The sequence below is a fragment of the Mercenaria mercenaria genome, chromosome 8 (genome assembly GCF_021730395.1).
Source record: "Mercenaria mercenaria strain notata chromosome 8, MADL_Memer_1, whole genome shotgun sequence".
NCBI classification, from domain to species: domain Eukaryota; kingdom Metazoa; phylum Mollusca; class Bivalvia; order Venerida; family Veneridae; genus Mercenaria; species Mercenaria mercenaria.
The window spans coordinates 15,946,998-15,961,523 of record NC_069368.1 but is presented as its reverse complement, the minus strand read 5'-3'; the positions used below and the strand labels follow the sequence as shown (position 1 = coordinate 15,961,523).

General features: G+C 36.1%; 1 protein-coding gene across 5 annotated transcripts in view; it reads right to left on the bottom strand.

The window, feature by feature from the left end:
• LOC123522990 (polycystic kidney disease 1 like 1-like) overlaps positions 1 to 14,526 on the bottom strand; it is a 247,879-nt gene that overhangs the window by 182,652 nt on the left and 50,701 nt on the right. For all 5 annotated transcript variants that reach the window (XM_053549432.1, XM_053549436.1, XM_053549433.1 and 2 more), the window contains one exon: positions 7,521 to 7,627. In XM_053549432.1, the coding sequence (XP_053405407.1) occupies positions 7,521 to 7,627 (107 nt within the window). The remainder of the gene's footprint in view (positions 1 to 7,520; positions 7,628 to 14,526) is intronic.

Below are 14,526 nucleotides of genomic sequence, written 5' to 3'. Positions count from 1 at the left end.
ATAAAACATGATAGAATGGTGTTTTGCTTAAGAGTATTCAAATAACAGTGAGAGCTATTAATTCTTCTCATTCGGGTGTTGTTGAGGCATTATCTTGGTAATTATTTCATGTATTACAAAATGTAATGCAACGCAGTTCAAATAAGGCTTTTCAATTATCCAAGTTAGAAAGCTCCAGGATTAATTCAAAATGAAAAGAATATATTTTTACACTGCATGCAAGGTGCAGCTCAGAAATCACTAAGATGTAAGCTTCACAAATGAACATTGCAAATAGTAAATGGCAAATTTTCATTGTTCAGAATACTGGTAATCTGAACTATTCTATGCTATTAAGATAAAAGTTACTCGGAAATCAAGTTCTTGCTTCCAAAAAAAAAAACAAGAGCTGTCGGAGGACAGCAACGCTCGACTATTCAACAGCCTTGTCAATTGAATGAATACAAAAGTTGAAAAAGGGGCATAATTTTGTAAAATGCAAAGTAGAGGTATTGAACCTCTGTACTGCATGTCATATCATGACAGTGAACAAGTGTGTGAAGTTTCAATCCTTTCCAATTTGTGGATACTGAGATACCAGCTTACATACAAAAACTTAACAAAAAACTGCTAAGTCAAAGGGGCATAATTTTGTAAAAATGCCAAGTAGAGTTATGGGACCTTCACAGTGCATGTTAGATCATGACAGTGAACAAGTGTGTGAAGTTTCAATCCATTCCAATTGGTGGATGCTGAGATATCAGATTACATACAAAAATTTAACCAAAAACTGCTAAGTCGAAAAAGGGGCATAATTTTGAAAAAAAAGAGAGTAGAGTTATGGGACTTGCTTAGTGCATGTCAGATCATGATAGTGAACAAGTATGTGAAGTTTCAATCCATTCCCATTAGTAAGTACTGAGATACCAGCTTACATACAAAACCTTAACCAAAAATTTCTAAGTCGAAAAAGGGGCATTATTTTGTAAAAAAGCAAAATAGAGTTATGGAACCTGTGCAATGTAGATCAGTTCATCACAGTGAATAAGTGTGCTAAGTTTCAATCCATTCCCACAAGTGGTTACTGAGTTACCAGCTTACATACAAAACCTTTACCAAAAATTTCTAAGTCGAAAAAGGGGCATAATTTTGTAAAAAAGCAAAATAGAGTTATGGAACCTGTGCAATGTAAGTCAGTTTGTCACAGTGAATAAGTGTGTGAAGTTTCAATCCATTCCCACAAGTGGTTACTGAGATACCAGCTTACATACAAAACCTTAACCAAAATCGGGACGCGGACGTGGACGCCGACGCATGGGCGAGTGCAATAGCTCACTATTCTATGAATAGTCAAGCTAAAAAATGTACAAATCCTTCCTGCATGAAGTGTACTTCAGACTTTTACCTAAAAAAATTCAAAGTATAAACACCAAAAGAAAATGAACAAGTCCCTCCCGCGTATATGAAGTTTACTTCAGATTTTAACTTATAAAAAAAAAAACTGAGTATAAATGCCAAAAGAAATTGTACAAGTCTTTCCCGCGTATATGAAGTGTACTGCACAAATTTCAAAGTATCTGCGGTGTACATGCAGTGTACTATTTTCTTGTACAAGTCCCTCCTGCGTACATGCAGTGTACTCCTTAAATTTTCAGAGTCTGTGCTGCGTACTTGAAGTGTACTAGTGACCTCCTGCGTACATGCTGTGTACTCGTCGAAATAGTACGCGGCATGTACGCGGCTGCGGTGTATGTAAAATGTACTCCTATCGCGTACTACTGTGTTCGCGGCATATACACAGCAAATACGCAGCATGTACGCCACAGAGGCTTGCTTCTGTAAGGGATGTGGAGGTATCTGATTCCGCACCTCTTCTCTTCCCAGCCGGCCTTTTGTTTCTCTCCCCTCGTCCTATGGCGATATTCCTGTTGTTTACGATTTTGTTCGTCTTACTGATGAAAAGCTCTTGCCTGTGACCTTCGTACTTCCTTTCCCAGCCTTGCCGTTTAGGCCTAACACGTTCATGCGGCATCTCAATTTTAAGATTACATGTACTTTAAGTTTATCTTTACCGAACGACGTGTAGAAGAACAGTGAGAAATATGTCAGTCAGTTTATAATAACGGTCTATTCGCCCTTTCAGATGCAATGTGAGAAATCTGCACGGGCTTTTTGCTTTTATATTGAACAATTGGCTGTGTTCTCGGCTCGCTGAACATGCACATCAGTACTGTATTGATAAAACGAGAACCAGTTCAACTGAATGATAAAGGCCGATTAATCCCGATTCCTTAGCAACTAACAAACTTATTTCTCCGGAAATAAATGAAATTATTTTAAAGAAATAATTTATATTAATTCAACATGCATCTGAATTATGCACTGACCGCCTAGTCGCAAAACTTTATATAAAACTGTTCCGCTATTCGCCAAAATACTGTACGCCTATTCAATAAAGAAATGACAACGTGTTTGGGCTTGTAGGCTCTATACACTGTACTTATTGAATTTATAAATATAAGTTTTGTATTGTATTTTACTTGCAACAGTGAAACAGTATTTATTGGTCTGTTTCACTAACGATGTCCTTGTCTTGGACAAGAAATAGAATCTGTGTACGTGTTTCCGTTAACATACGAGAAGAATATATATTTATTCCGCTCAGCTTGACAGGACACTTTGTTTTGTTTTTTTTTCTTTGTATTTTCAGCTCGACTATTCGGGGAATAGCAGTGCTATTCTACTTGCCCCGGTTTTGGTTAAAGTTAAGTTTTTCGGCAACCTTTTTTTTTTTTACTTTTGCTTATACCTTACTGTAACTTCACATAAACATTGTGCAAACAAAGCCTTTTTATGCAGGGACTGCCCATTATACCCAAGGTGAAGGTCACTCAAGGTGTTGTACTTGAAATTATTTTTTGAGTTTAAGCTCCGCCAACAGACAAACGCGCTGTCTACATGAAAACTTTGTTCAATCAAAGTGTCCAAAACAAGTCCACTCATCTATCTTTCAAGACGGTGGTTAGTTTAATACGTGTAGCACAACTGATGTAAACATTAGGCGCCAGGTCATTTTCATTTTGATTTGTAGCGATTACTGCAATAATTATTAATGCAAAAGAAAAATAACGGGATATTAGCTTCAATCTGCTTGATTTTGACTGATATCAGCGGTGATTTGGAGCCGGATATTAAAATAAACAGAAATTACCAATAACCGCGCCGACGGCATGCAGCTGTTTCTTCTGTGAATGATGATAAAGTTCCCGAGGTAAAGTCCAAACAAGTCTCTCAGATGCCGGAAATGGATCATCAAACACTGAGTTGTGCCACGTAACGATTATATGAATGATGCGTTAGTGATTTATGTGTAAAGAATCTAGTCATTATTACAAAAAATAATTTCAAACACTATGCAGGTTAGAGTTTATTAGTACGCATTTACCAAATTGAATTAGTCGCGGCTGTGCCGCGCTAGACTAAATTAATTTGATAATTACTTACAAATAAACACTAACCTTTACGGAAAGTGGATTCGAAACTGCAGTAATAACATATAAACTGGTCTGTTACGAAAATGAAAGAAATTATAACTATTACTTTTTAACTGCTGGTTATCATAAAACAAAGTTAAATTATTGAAATATATGAATGGAAAGAAGTTTTAAATTGGCGTACAGTTTTTCGACTAAGCATTCAGTCCGGATTTTAGAAATTGCGATTAGTGGGCCAGTAATGTATCGACTAGTGGGGCAGTGTAATCGGCATATATGTCTCAGAAAAACACATTTTCCTAAAAACGCATTCGTTACCACAGAGCCATGCTAGTATTTATCGATGCGTAAGATATTTATCTACGAAGTAGCAAAGGTTTCAATTCTTTGCAAAAGCTCAAGATACATGTATTTCAAAGAACTGATAGTTTCATTACAAAATCGAACAAATACCCACACGTGATTTGACTTGAAATGAAGTATATTAAGAGTTTTAATAGGGGTGTTTGGTATCTACGTAAACAGTAGCTCTTAAACAATATGTAGATTAAAAATACACTTACTTTATGAGATATTAATGAAATAAACAATGAAAATCCAAGCCATCTGCAACAGCAAAAATTTGTGTTTTGATTTCTGAACACCTAGTTTTTGGCGACTTCCGGTTGGGCGAATAGAGAGTCTATACACTGTGATATTTCACACTTATTAATACTGTTTTCAATCATTTCTAACTAATGTACACTTATTAATTAATACTGTTTTCAATCATGTAACTATATTGCAGCAGTGACCTTCCTAACAGAGGCACTATAATATAACTTGAAAGAGAGTTCATAATCTTGCTGTGTCAAACAACCTATTATCAGGGCAATTTTCTTCTCAGAAAGGGAAAAAAAACATATTATTTTATGAGGGGAATGGGGCCCATATTCGGCCAAAAAAAACTGCCGAATGAGTACCCTGGCCACCCAAGAATAATTCCTGTGAAGTTTGGTGTAAATCTGCCCAGTGGTTTTGAAGAAGACTTTTTTAGAAATTGCTGACACACAACAGACAACGCACGACAGACAAAGGGTGATCACAAAAGCTCACCTTGTCACTACATAACAGGTGAGCTAAAAACATGTTTCAAGGGCCATAATTCCTAAGTGCCTGGGCCGATTTGACTACTTATAGAACTTTGCCAAGGACTTATTGGCAAACACATCTTGTTTAAGTTTGGTGAAGATTGGATGAGAAATGTTCGACTTAGAGTGTGGACAAGATTTGTGACACACAGACAGGAGTAAATCAATATGTGTCCCACACCACTATGTGGTGGAAGAAATAATTAGCAACCTGTCTTAATTTGTATATGTCATAGTCCAAACTGGAATCTAGGCAGATCCGGAACCTGTCTTAATTTGTATACGTTGTCTTTTTGAGAGTGTTGTCATAACTTTTTATTTGAAAGGGAGGCCAGCTAAAATGCCTTTTACACAAAGTGTGATTAAAAATCCCTGAAATCATTGGAACTCTTGACTCACTGAGATAAAACACGTCATTTTCAAAAGCATATGAAATTGTGCTACTCAATTAAACAAACTTCTAAATATAAACAAGAGCTGTCAGTGGACAGCGCGCTAGACTATTCTCAGTGCTTGATAGTATAATATAAGCAATGAGTAAAATTTTATCATTACCATAAGCCTATTCTAAGTCGAAAAGGGGCCATAATTCAGTCAAAATGCTTGATAGAGTTGCCTCCTCCTTTTTACAGACACCCGTGCAAAAATGGAACAGGAAATCCTGGGATTATCCCAGGAAGTCCCAGGACTATCCTGGGATAATGTCCTGAAAATATCTCAGGAATTCCTGGGCTAGTCCTGGGACTTTTCACACCGTTAAATGGGAATGGGACTATCCCAGAATTTTCCTATGAAGAGGAAAAAAACAGGACATCTGAGAATTCCAATCCTGCTATCCTGAAAATCCCAGGAATGTCCTGAGATTTCCTGAAGACAGGACATAAAAGTATAATATTGTCCTGTTCTCAGGAAATCCCAGGAATTCTTGAAGTCAGGATATCCCAGGACAATTGTCCTGTCTTCAGGAAATCCCAGGAATTCCTGATGTCAGGAAATTACAGGACAATTGTCCTGTCTTCAGGAAATCCCAGGAATTCCTGATGACAGGAAATCTCAGTCCTGTCTTCAGGAAACCCCAGAACATGTAATTGAATACCTTGTAAACATGATTTGAAATTCTCTTTGGCAGGAAATACAGTTAACAAATTGACTGTTAAAGTTCAATAGTATTTACAGTAAGAATATAAGGATTATTGTTTCCTAATACTAAAAAATATTTTGTAGTTAAAAGGCATACATCATGTACATTGAAACAATACAACCTGTCATAGCAGAAATATTAATTTCTTGGCACATCTTAAATCAACTCAAGTATGTGCATTCATGGCAAAAAAAACTAGGTGAAAATACTACTATTTAGCCTAGAATCATCAAATTATGAGCTTCATACTGAGCAAAAAGCTCTTACCATTCTATGATCTGTTCACTAGAGTGAAACTGTCTTTGATCAAACATGCATGTACAGATAACATAAACTGTAGTAACACATTTTACTTTTTAATGCTCTGACTGATTTTAAAGAAAACTACTTTTATAAATAACTTATTGTTTTGTAAAATCATTAAATGAAGGAGTACATTTAGTATTATTTCTAAAAGTTTATACAGAAATAATTTGCTAATTTACCACAAATTTATAGAATATATTCCTGTTACACTGACAACACCACAATCAGAAGTACTTAATGATACAGTTTCTCCCAAAACATGGGTCTTCTACACCAGGATGTAATTAACTTACTAGACCATTACAAGATCATGTTTCAAATTAATTGCCATCTTTCAATCTGTATCTTTTAGAAAAAGTCCTGTCTTTTTCCTGTAAACAGGACAATTTTCTATCAAAAGTCCTGTCTTTTAGTGTTAAAGTCCTGTCTTCAGGACTTTCTTGCAGCCTTGCTAAAAGAATCCCAGGATATCCCAGGATAATCCTGGGATTTCCTGAGAACAGGAAAATATTTCTGCACGGGCTGAGTGGGGTCATGATGGTAAACAAGTATGCAAAATACAAAAGCAATATCTCAATGGACTTTGAAAATATTTGGGGTGGTGCACAAACTTTAACATTTATTCTAAGTCGAAAAGGGGCCATAATTCAGTCAAAATGCTTGATAGAGTTGCCTCCTCCTTTTTACAGACTTGGGTCATGGTGGTAAATAAGTATGCAAAATATGAAAGCAATATCTCAATGGGCTTTGAAAATATTTGGGGTGGTACGCAAACTTTAACATTTATTCTAAGTCGAAAAGGGGCCACAATTCAGTCAAAATGCTTGATAGAGTTGCCTCCTACTTTTTACAGACTGGGGTCATGATGGTAAACAAGTATGCAAAATATGAAAGCAATATCTCAATGGACTTTGAAAATATTTGGGGTGGTATGCAAACTTTAACATTTATTCTACGTCAAAAAGGGGCCATAATTCAGTCAAAATGCTTGATAGAGTTGCCTCCTCCTTTTTACAGACTGGGGTCATGATGGTAAACAAGTATGCAAAATATGAAAGCAATACCTCAATGCACTTCGAAAATATTTGGGGTGGTACGCAAACTTTAACATTTATTCTACGTCGAAAAGGGGCCATAATTCAGTCAAAATACTTGATAGAGTTGCCTCCTCTGTTTTACAGACTGGGGTCATGATGGTAAACAAGTATGCAAAATATGAAAGCAATATCTCAATGGACTTTGAAAATATTTGGGGTGGTACGCAAACATTAACATTTGTGTGACGCTCACGCCGACGCCGGGGCAAGTAGGACAGCTCCCCTATTCTTCGAATAGTCAAGCTAAAAATGAATGACATACTTTCAAAGTTATGTTTCTGGAAAGGAAATACGAAGAATGGACAGATGAAAGTGGCTCCAATTTATCCCCTACTTACCTGGGGATATTACAATTTATTGTAGAAAGCCTTACTTTAACTTGAAAAATTACTGTTGTATCCACTTGTAAGTATGAATTATCCCCATATATTTCACCAACAGCAGAACTAGCATCAAGAATATACTCTTCTCTTGATGTTGCTGAAATTAACAAAAAAAACACCAAGATCTTACTATTAGTTCAATGTATATATATGTGTAAAACATGCAGGTTTTCACTTCAATCCATTTTCCAAGTTATATATCTAATGCCCAGCATACAATCTAAAATAATTGAACTTTTTTCTCTCATCACAATCAATCACAATGGAAGGGAACTAGCAAGTCCATAACAAAAATGTGAGATAAAATAGCAAACGGAATACAAACAAGGTGTTGTTTTAAAAAATAGATGTGTCTCCAAATGACACTGGTTCCTCTACTTTCTTTCATATTCAGTTATATGTTAAATGTATTACATTCAGTTGGGGTGTGAGTCCTAAGTGGGGGAAAAGATGGTAGGGGGAAGGTATGGATACTACAAAACACCATCATGAAATACAAGATAAAAGAAACTGAGATAGTGGCAAAGAAATGAGACAAACTTTTAGGCTTTAAATGCATATTTCTGACTAAGTCAAGGGTCATAACTCTGTCTTGCAGAGTAAACAAAACCACACGCAGGTGCACAAGCTCTCAGGCTGAGTAACTTTTTCAAGACTCTAAGCTATATACTTTCGAGATGCCTGCAACAAAAACTTTTAAGCCCTTTAAGTATATCTTTTCCCAAGTCAAAGGACTCTGGTCTGGCTATTAATTAAAGTGAGATAAACAAGAGCTGTCACAGGAGACAGCGCGCTCGACTATTTCGATGCTGGATAGTGAAACTGGGCACATCTGAGGAAACTAGAGCTGTCACCAGTGTGTTTAATGACTCCAATTGTGGATGAAGATATTGCACAATAGCCTGAGTCTATGTCATAAATATCAACTTAAAGTAATAAGAGAGGTAAAGATAAAATAAATCAAAACACTATATAAGTATATCCTAAGCAAAAAGGGGCATAATTCATTAAATATTGGTGCCAGAGTTATGCAGCTTGTGTCATATAGTGTGGGTGATGATGCTGAACAACTATTTTAAGTTTGAATCAAATCCGTTCAGTAATAACAGAGACAGAGTGAAAGTGCATCAAAACTTTAACCTGAAATTCTAAGTAAAAAGGGGGAATAATTAATGAAAAATTGGTGCCAGAGTTATGCACCTTGCGTCATATGGTGTGGGTGATGATGTTGAACAGCTATTTTAAGTTTGAATCAAATCCATTCAGTAATAACAGAGACAGAGTGAAAGTGCATCAAAACTTTAACCTAAAATTCTAAGTAAAAAGGGGAAATAATTCATGAAAAATTGGTGCCAAAGTTATCCACCTTGTGTCATATGATGTGGGTGATGATGCTGAACAACTATTTTAAGTTTGAATCAGATCCATTCAGTAATAACAGAGATAGAGTTAAAGTGCATAAAACTTTAACCTGAAATTCTAAGTAAAAAGGGGAATAATTCATAAAAAATTGTGCCAGAGTTATGCATCTTGTGTCATATGATGTGGGTGATGATGCTGAACAACTATTTTAAGTTTGAATCAAGTCCATTCAGTAATGACAGAGGTAGAGTGAAAGTGCACCAAAACTTTAACCTGAAATTCTAAGTAAAAAGGGGGAATAATTAATGAAAAAATGGTGCCAGAGTTATGCACCTTGTGTCATATGATGTGGGTGATGATGTTGAACAGCTATTTTAAGTTTGAATCAAATCCATTCAGTAATAACAGAGACAGAGTGAAAGTGCATCAAAACTTTAACCTGAAATTCTAAGTAAAAAGGGGAAATAATTCATGAAAAATTGGTGCCAAAGTTATCCACCTTGTGTCATATGATGTGGGTGATGATGTTGAACAACTATTTTAAGTTTGAATCAAATCCATTCAGTAATAACAGAGATAGAGTGAAAGTGCATCAAAACTTTAACCTGAAAATCTAAGTGAAAAGGGGGGATAATTCATGAAATATTGGTGCCAGAGTTATGGCCCTTATGTCAGATGATGTCGATGATGATGAGGAATAAGTATTTCAAGTCTGAATCAAATCCATCAAGTAATTACAGAGATAAGTTGAAAAAAGAGAAAGTGCACCAAACCTTTAACCAAGGTGGGGACGCGGAAAGATGCCGACGCCGGGGTGAGTAGGATAGCTCTCCTTATACTTCGTATAGTCGAGCTAAAAAGAAACAAGAAGGTCAAGATTGCCCTAGGTTGCTCATCTGAGTAACACACCATAAAAGTGTAAACATGTTTGACCTAGTCAGACTTCTGGGAAGTCGTCAGTCCGACAGACATGGCCATAAAATCTTGACGTGGTCTGCCGTTTTTTAACCTGGATGCGGTTGGACTGACTGGCATTTACTGCAACAACTCTGATAAAATAGATAAAAAAATACTGGTGCAGAATCCAGAAATTAATGAAAATTCACACCTGTCGAATATACAGAAAGCAAAAATCGAGTACTAAAAGAGGTTCTATCTTAATATAAATGATAAATGGCGAAGATTTGTGCCTAGCTTGTAAACAGTGTGTTTAACTGGTAGTTTAAATAGGCTTCTTTTTGTTCTGCAGAACAAGCTCATTTTCGTTTTGGTGGATTGTTTTCCAGTCTGGCAATTTCTAAAAATCTGTCCAGCCATGAAGATTTGAGCAAAAATTTGGCCTCTAAAGTGTAAACATTTTTTTCTTAGGTTTGGCCTACTGACCTAGTTTTTTTACCAATCTGACCCAATTTTTAATCTGTCCTGAGATTTCATGGAGACAAAATAATAAACTGACCAATTGTCATTGTGGCCTCTTGAGTGTAAACAAACATTTTCTTTGATTTGACCTAGTGAACCTAGTTTTTGACCCAGCAAGACCTAGATTAGAACTTGTCCAAGATTTTATGAAAACAAACATTCTGACAAAGTTTCATAAAGATTGGGGTAAAAAAAAATCATCCAAGATTCCATGGAGACAAACATTCTGACCAAATTTCATGCACATCAAATGGAAAATGCAGCCCATATTGCATACAGTACAATGTTTCTCTTTGATTTGACCAGGTGACCTAGTTTTTGACCCCAGATGACCAATATTCAAAATTGATTTACATTCCATCAAGAAATCATTCTGGTCAAATTTCATATAATATACAGTGAAAAATGCAGCCCCTTAGTATAATTGCCCACAGAAAGTTTTTCTTTGATTTGACAGTGTGACCTAGTTTTTGACCCCAGATGAACCTTATTCAAACTTGACCTAGATTTCATCAAGAAAAACATTCTGAGTAACTCTCATAAGTTTCAAACTTAAACTGTGGTCTCTAAAGTGTTAACAAGATTTTCCTTTGATCTGGCCTAGTTTTTGACCCCACATAACCAAGTTGTAACTTGGCCTAAGAAGATCATCAAGATAAACATTCTGACCAAGTTTTGTGAAGATAAGGTCATAAATGTGGCCTCTAGAGTGTTAACAAGCTTTTCCTTTGACCAGGTAACCTAGCTGGACAATAATGCCATCAAATTTCTGTGTCCATGATGTTATTTCAGTGGAAAGAACTTTGGTATTTCTTTGTAGTTGTAGGAACTTGTCATGAATTTTTTTCTGCCAAAATTCCACTTGTCCCGCTGCCATAGCAAGTAGTAGGAACACGGTGCAGCTAAGGTAACCATTGTAATAAATATTGCCAAACAAGAGGGTCATGATGACCCTGGGTCGCTCACCTGAGTAATACGAGCCACATGTTTCAAATGGCAAACTGATGCTAAAATATTAAGAATGTAAGTCAGTTGGTCACATTCATGGTAACTGAAAGTCAGTTTTAAGATCAGTGTGCAAAACTGTACATGTCATCCAAATTTCAAGGCTGTATCTTAAAAAAACAAGGAAGTAGGTCAGTAGGTCAAGGTAACAGTCAAGTGATCCCTAATTGCTTGGGGTCATCAGGTAATTATAATTAACAGTCTAGGAAATATGATCTGATAATTTTTGAAGAATCTTTTCCTATATAACTCATAATTATAACAAGTGACCCCCAGGGCGGGTGGGCCTCTTTTCTCCCAAGGGGCATAATTTGAACAAACTTGTTAGAGATCCACTAAGCAATACAACATACCAAATATCAAAGGCCTAGGCCTTGAACTTTCAGACAAGATCTTTAAAAAAAAATTCCTATATAAGTCTATGTTAAAGTTGGTACCCCCAGGGCAGGGCCTCTTTTCATCCTAGGGACATAATTTGAATCATTTTGGTAGAGAAACACTAGGAAAGGCAACATATCTAATATCAAAAGCCTAGGCCTTGCATTTTTAAGCAAGAAGATTTTAAAAGTTTTTTTCCTATATAAGTCTATGTAAAACTTAAGATCCCCCGGGGCAGGGCCTCTTTTCACCCCAGGGGCATAATTTGAACAATTTTGGTAGAGGACCACAAGGCAATGCTACATATAAAATATCAAAGGCCTAGGTCATGTGGTTTTAAACAAGAAGATTTTTAAAGTTTTAGTTTGTTGTAATTCTGTCCAGTGGTTTTCAAGATTTTTTTAGAGTATGTTGATGAACGGAAGACACACGACGGACACTGAGCGGTCACAAAAGCTCACCATAAGCCTTTGGCTCAGGTGAGCTAAAAATGACTGAATTCATTTGATGATTTCCTACCAGACAATTACTGTTTTTGTAAGCCAGAGAAAGACTGATGTATGCTACATATGTTACAGGTACAGGTATACCAGTGAACTGTCACCAATGGCAGCTATGAGTCTATGATACATGTACGAGGGATTTCAATTTATTGTGGTTTCACTGTCTGCAACTCAATAGTGATTACTATGTACAAGTTTCTGTTTACCTGGAACCAGCTTTACAACATCTGAATAATGGTAGATTCTTTATTTTTCAAAAGAGCATTAGCATTTTAAGAAATTAAGTATAAAACTGAATAACATTCAACTGATTATTTTTGCGATATATCACATTTCTTTGCTAACCGTTTCCAACCGTTGGAGTTCCAAACCGATGTCCCATCACTAATAACTGTTATTCGTTGTTCTCCTGAGCATATAACTAAGTACTGTATCCAGATGCATGAATGTACGGACAAGGGCAAATATAATTTTATCAGACACAGACAAAATTAATTAAGGACAACAGCAAATCTCAAGTGCCCATCCCTCAACCCCCATCCCCAGAAGTTGAGGGGAGTCTAGGGGCAAATAAAGATGTATTTCTTATGTTTGGCCAAACATTTCTACATTAACCTAAGGGTTCATTTGGTAATGAAGAAAGTGGTATTGAAGTGCAGCAGTGGTTGTTTAAATATGGGGTTTTCCAAAACCAGAACACTTTGGTTATTGGTTATATGAAAATGAAATTACTCATATAATATAGGGATAACATCTGTTTCATTTTTCATTTTATAACACCTGCAATATCCTGAGGAACTGAATGGTGCCTGAGCTTGTTAGGGCTTGTTCTGCTATAATGTATGGTGAAAAATATAGCCATCATACTGACAAAACTAGTCAGGTTGAATAAGACTCAAAATGATGGGTCTACTTTTAAATATTTTCTAATTGGAGCTTGATAAGATGAAATTCAGTTAAACATTAATCTAGTTTATGTTATAATTGAATGCAAAATATTACTTTCGTTTCCTTTATTTTTTTCCTTTTAGAGAGAACAAGAGGGCCATAATGGCCCCATATGGCTCACCTGTTATCATTGCACCTAAGGACAAGAAGGTCAAAAAATCATAATCAAGATCAATCAAAAGAGTATTAGCAAATATTCATGAAATTTTCTTAAAGTTATTTCAAATAAAATTATTTTCAAATCAGGCCAGTAGTTTCATACAAGACGTTTTCTGTATAGGCATATGGGAAAGTGAGCCCCTCCCCCAGGTGGCCACTTTTTCAATGAATCAAAATTGTTTGAAGGAATTTGGTAGAAGGTCACCCAAGAAACATTTGTGTATAATTATTTTGAAAACGGACAAGCAGTTTCTGACAAAAAGATTTTCAAAGTTCTATATAGGCATATAGGGAAAACCCCTTGGGGGCCATGTTTTTCGCTGAATCAAATTATTTGAAGGAATATAGTAGAGGGTCACCCAAGGAACACTAGACTTACAAGGGACAGATATGTCAAAATACACCTAAAAATTGGAGGTACCATCAATGTTGTGCCAGATAAAAAAAAGTTACTAAATAAGCTATTTATAGTAACATAAAAGGGAAGTAATTAAAAAAATTGTTGTAATTGAACGAAAGAAAGATCTGCCTAATAAAAACAAGAGCACTGCAATGCAACGCAAATGCAGAGCAATATACACACAAAACAAAGTATTATGACCTTTGACCCCCAACTGTGACCTTGACCTTAAAGTGAGCCATCCGAAACACGCGCTCTACCATCATTTCGATGAGGTAAAAATTTGAGTCAGGTTTCTTTGAAATCCTTCAAGGGGTTCAAGAGATACAGTGTGGAAGGGAAATTGCTAACCAACAGACAGACATTGAGGTGATAACATAACATGTCCCTTCAGCCGTATAAAAAGGAATCGAGATCTTATGGTGATACAAGTTGTGTGCAAGTTTGGTTAAAATCAAATCATAAACGAAGATGCTATTGCGCAGAAAAGGTCAAATTAGCTAATTTTGGCCCTTTCAGGGACCATCACTCTGGAACCCATAATGGGATCTGGCCAGTTCAAGAAAGGAACTAACATATTATGGTGACACAAGTTTTGTGCAAGTTTGGTAAAAATCAAATCATAAATGAAGCTGCTATTGTGCAGACAAGGTCAAAATAATTAATTCTGGCCCTTTCAGGGGCCATCACTCTGGAACCCATAATTGAATCTGGCCAGTTCAAGAAAGGAACCAAGATCTTATGGTGATACAAGTTGTCTGCAAGTTTGGTAAAAATCAAATCAAAAAGCTGCTATTGTGCAGACAAGGTCAAAATAGCTAA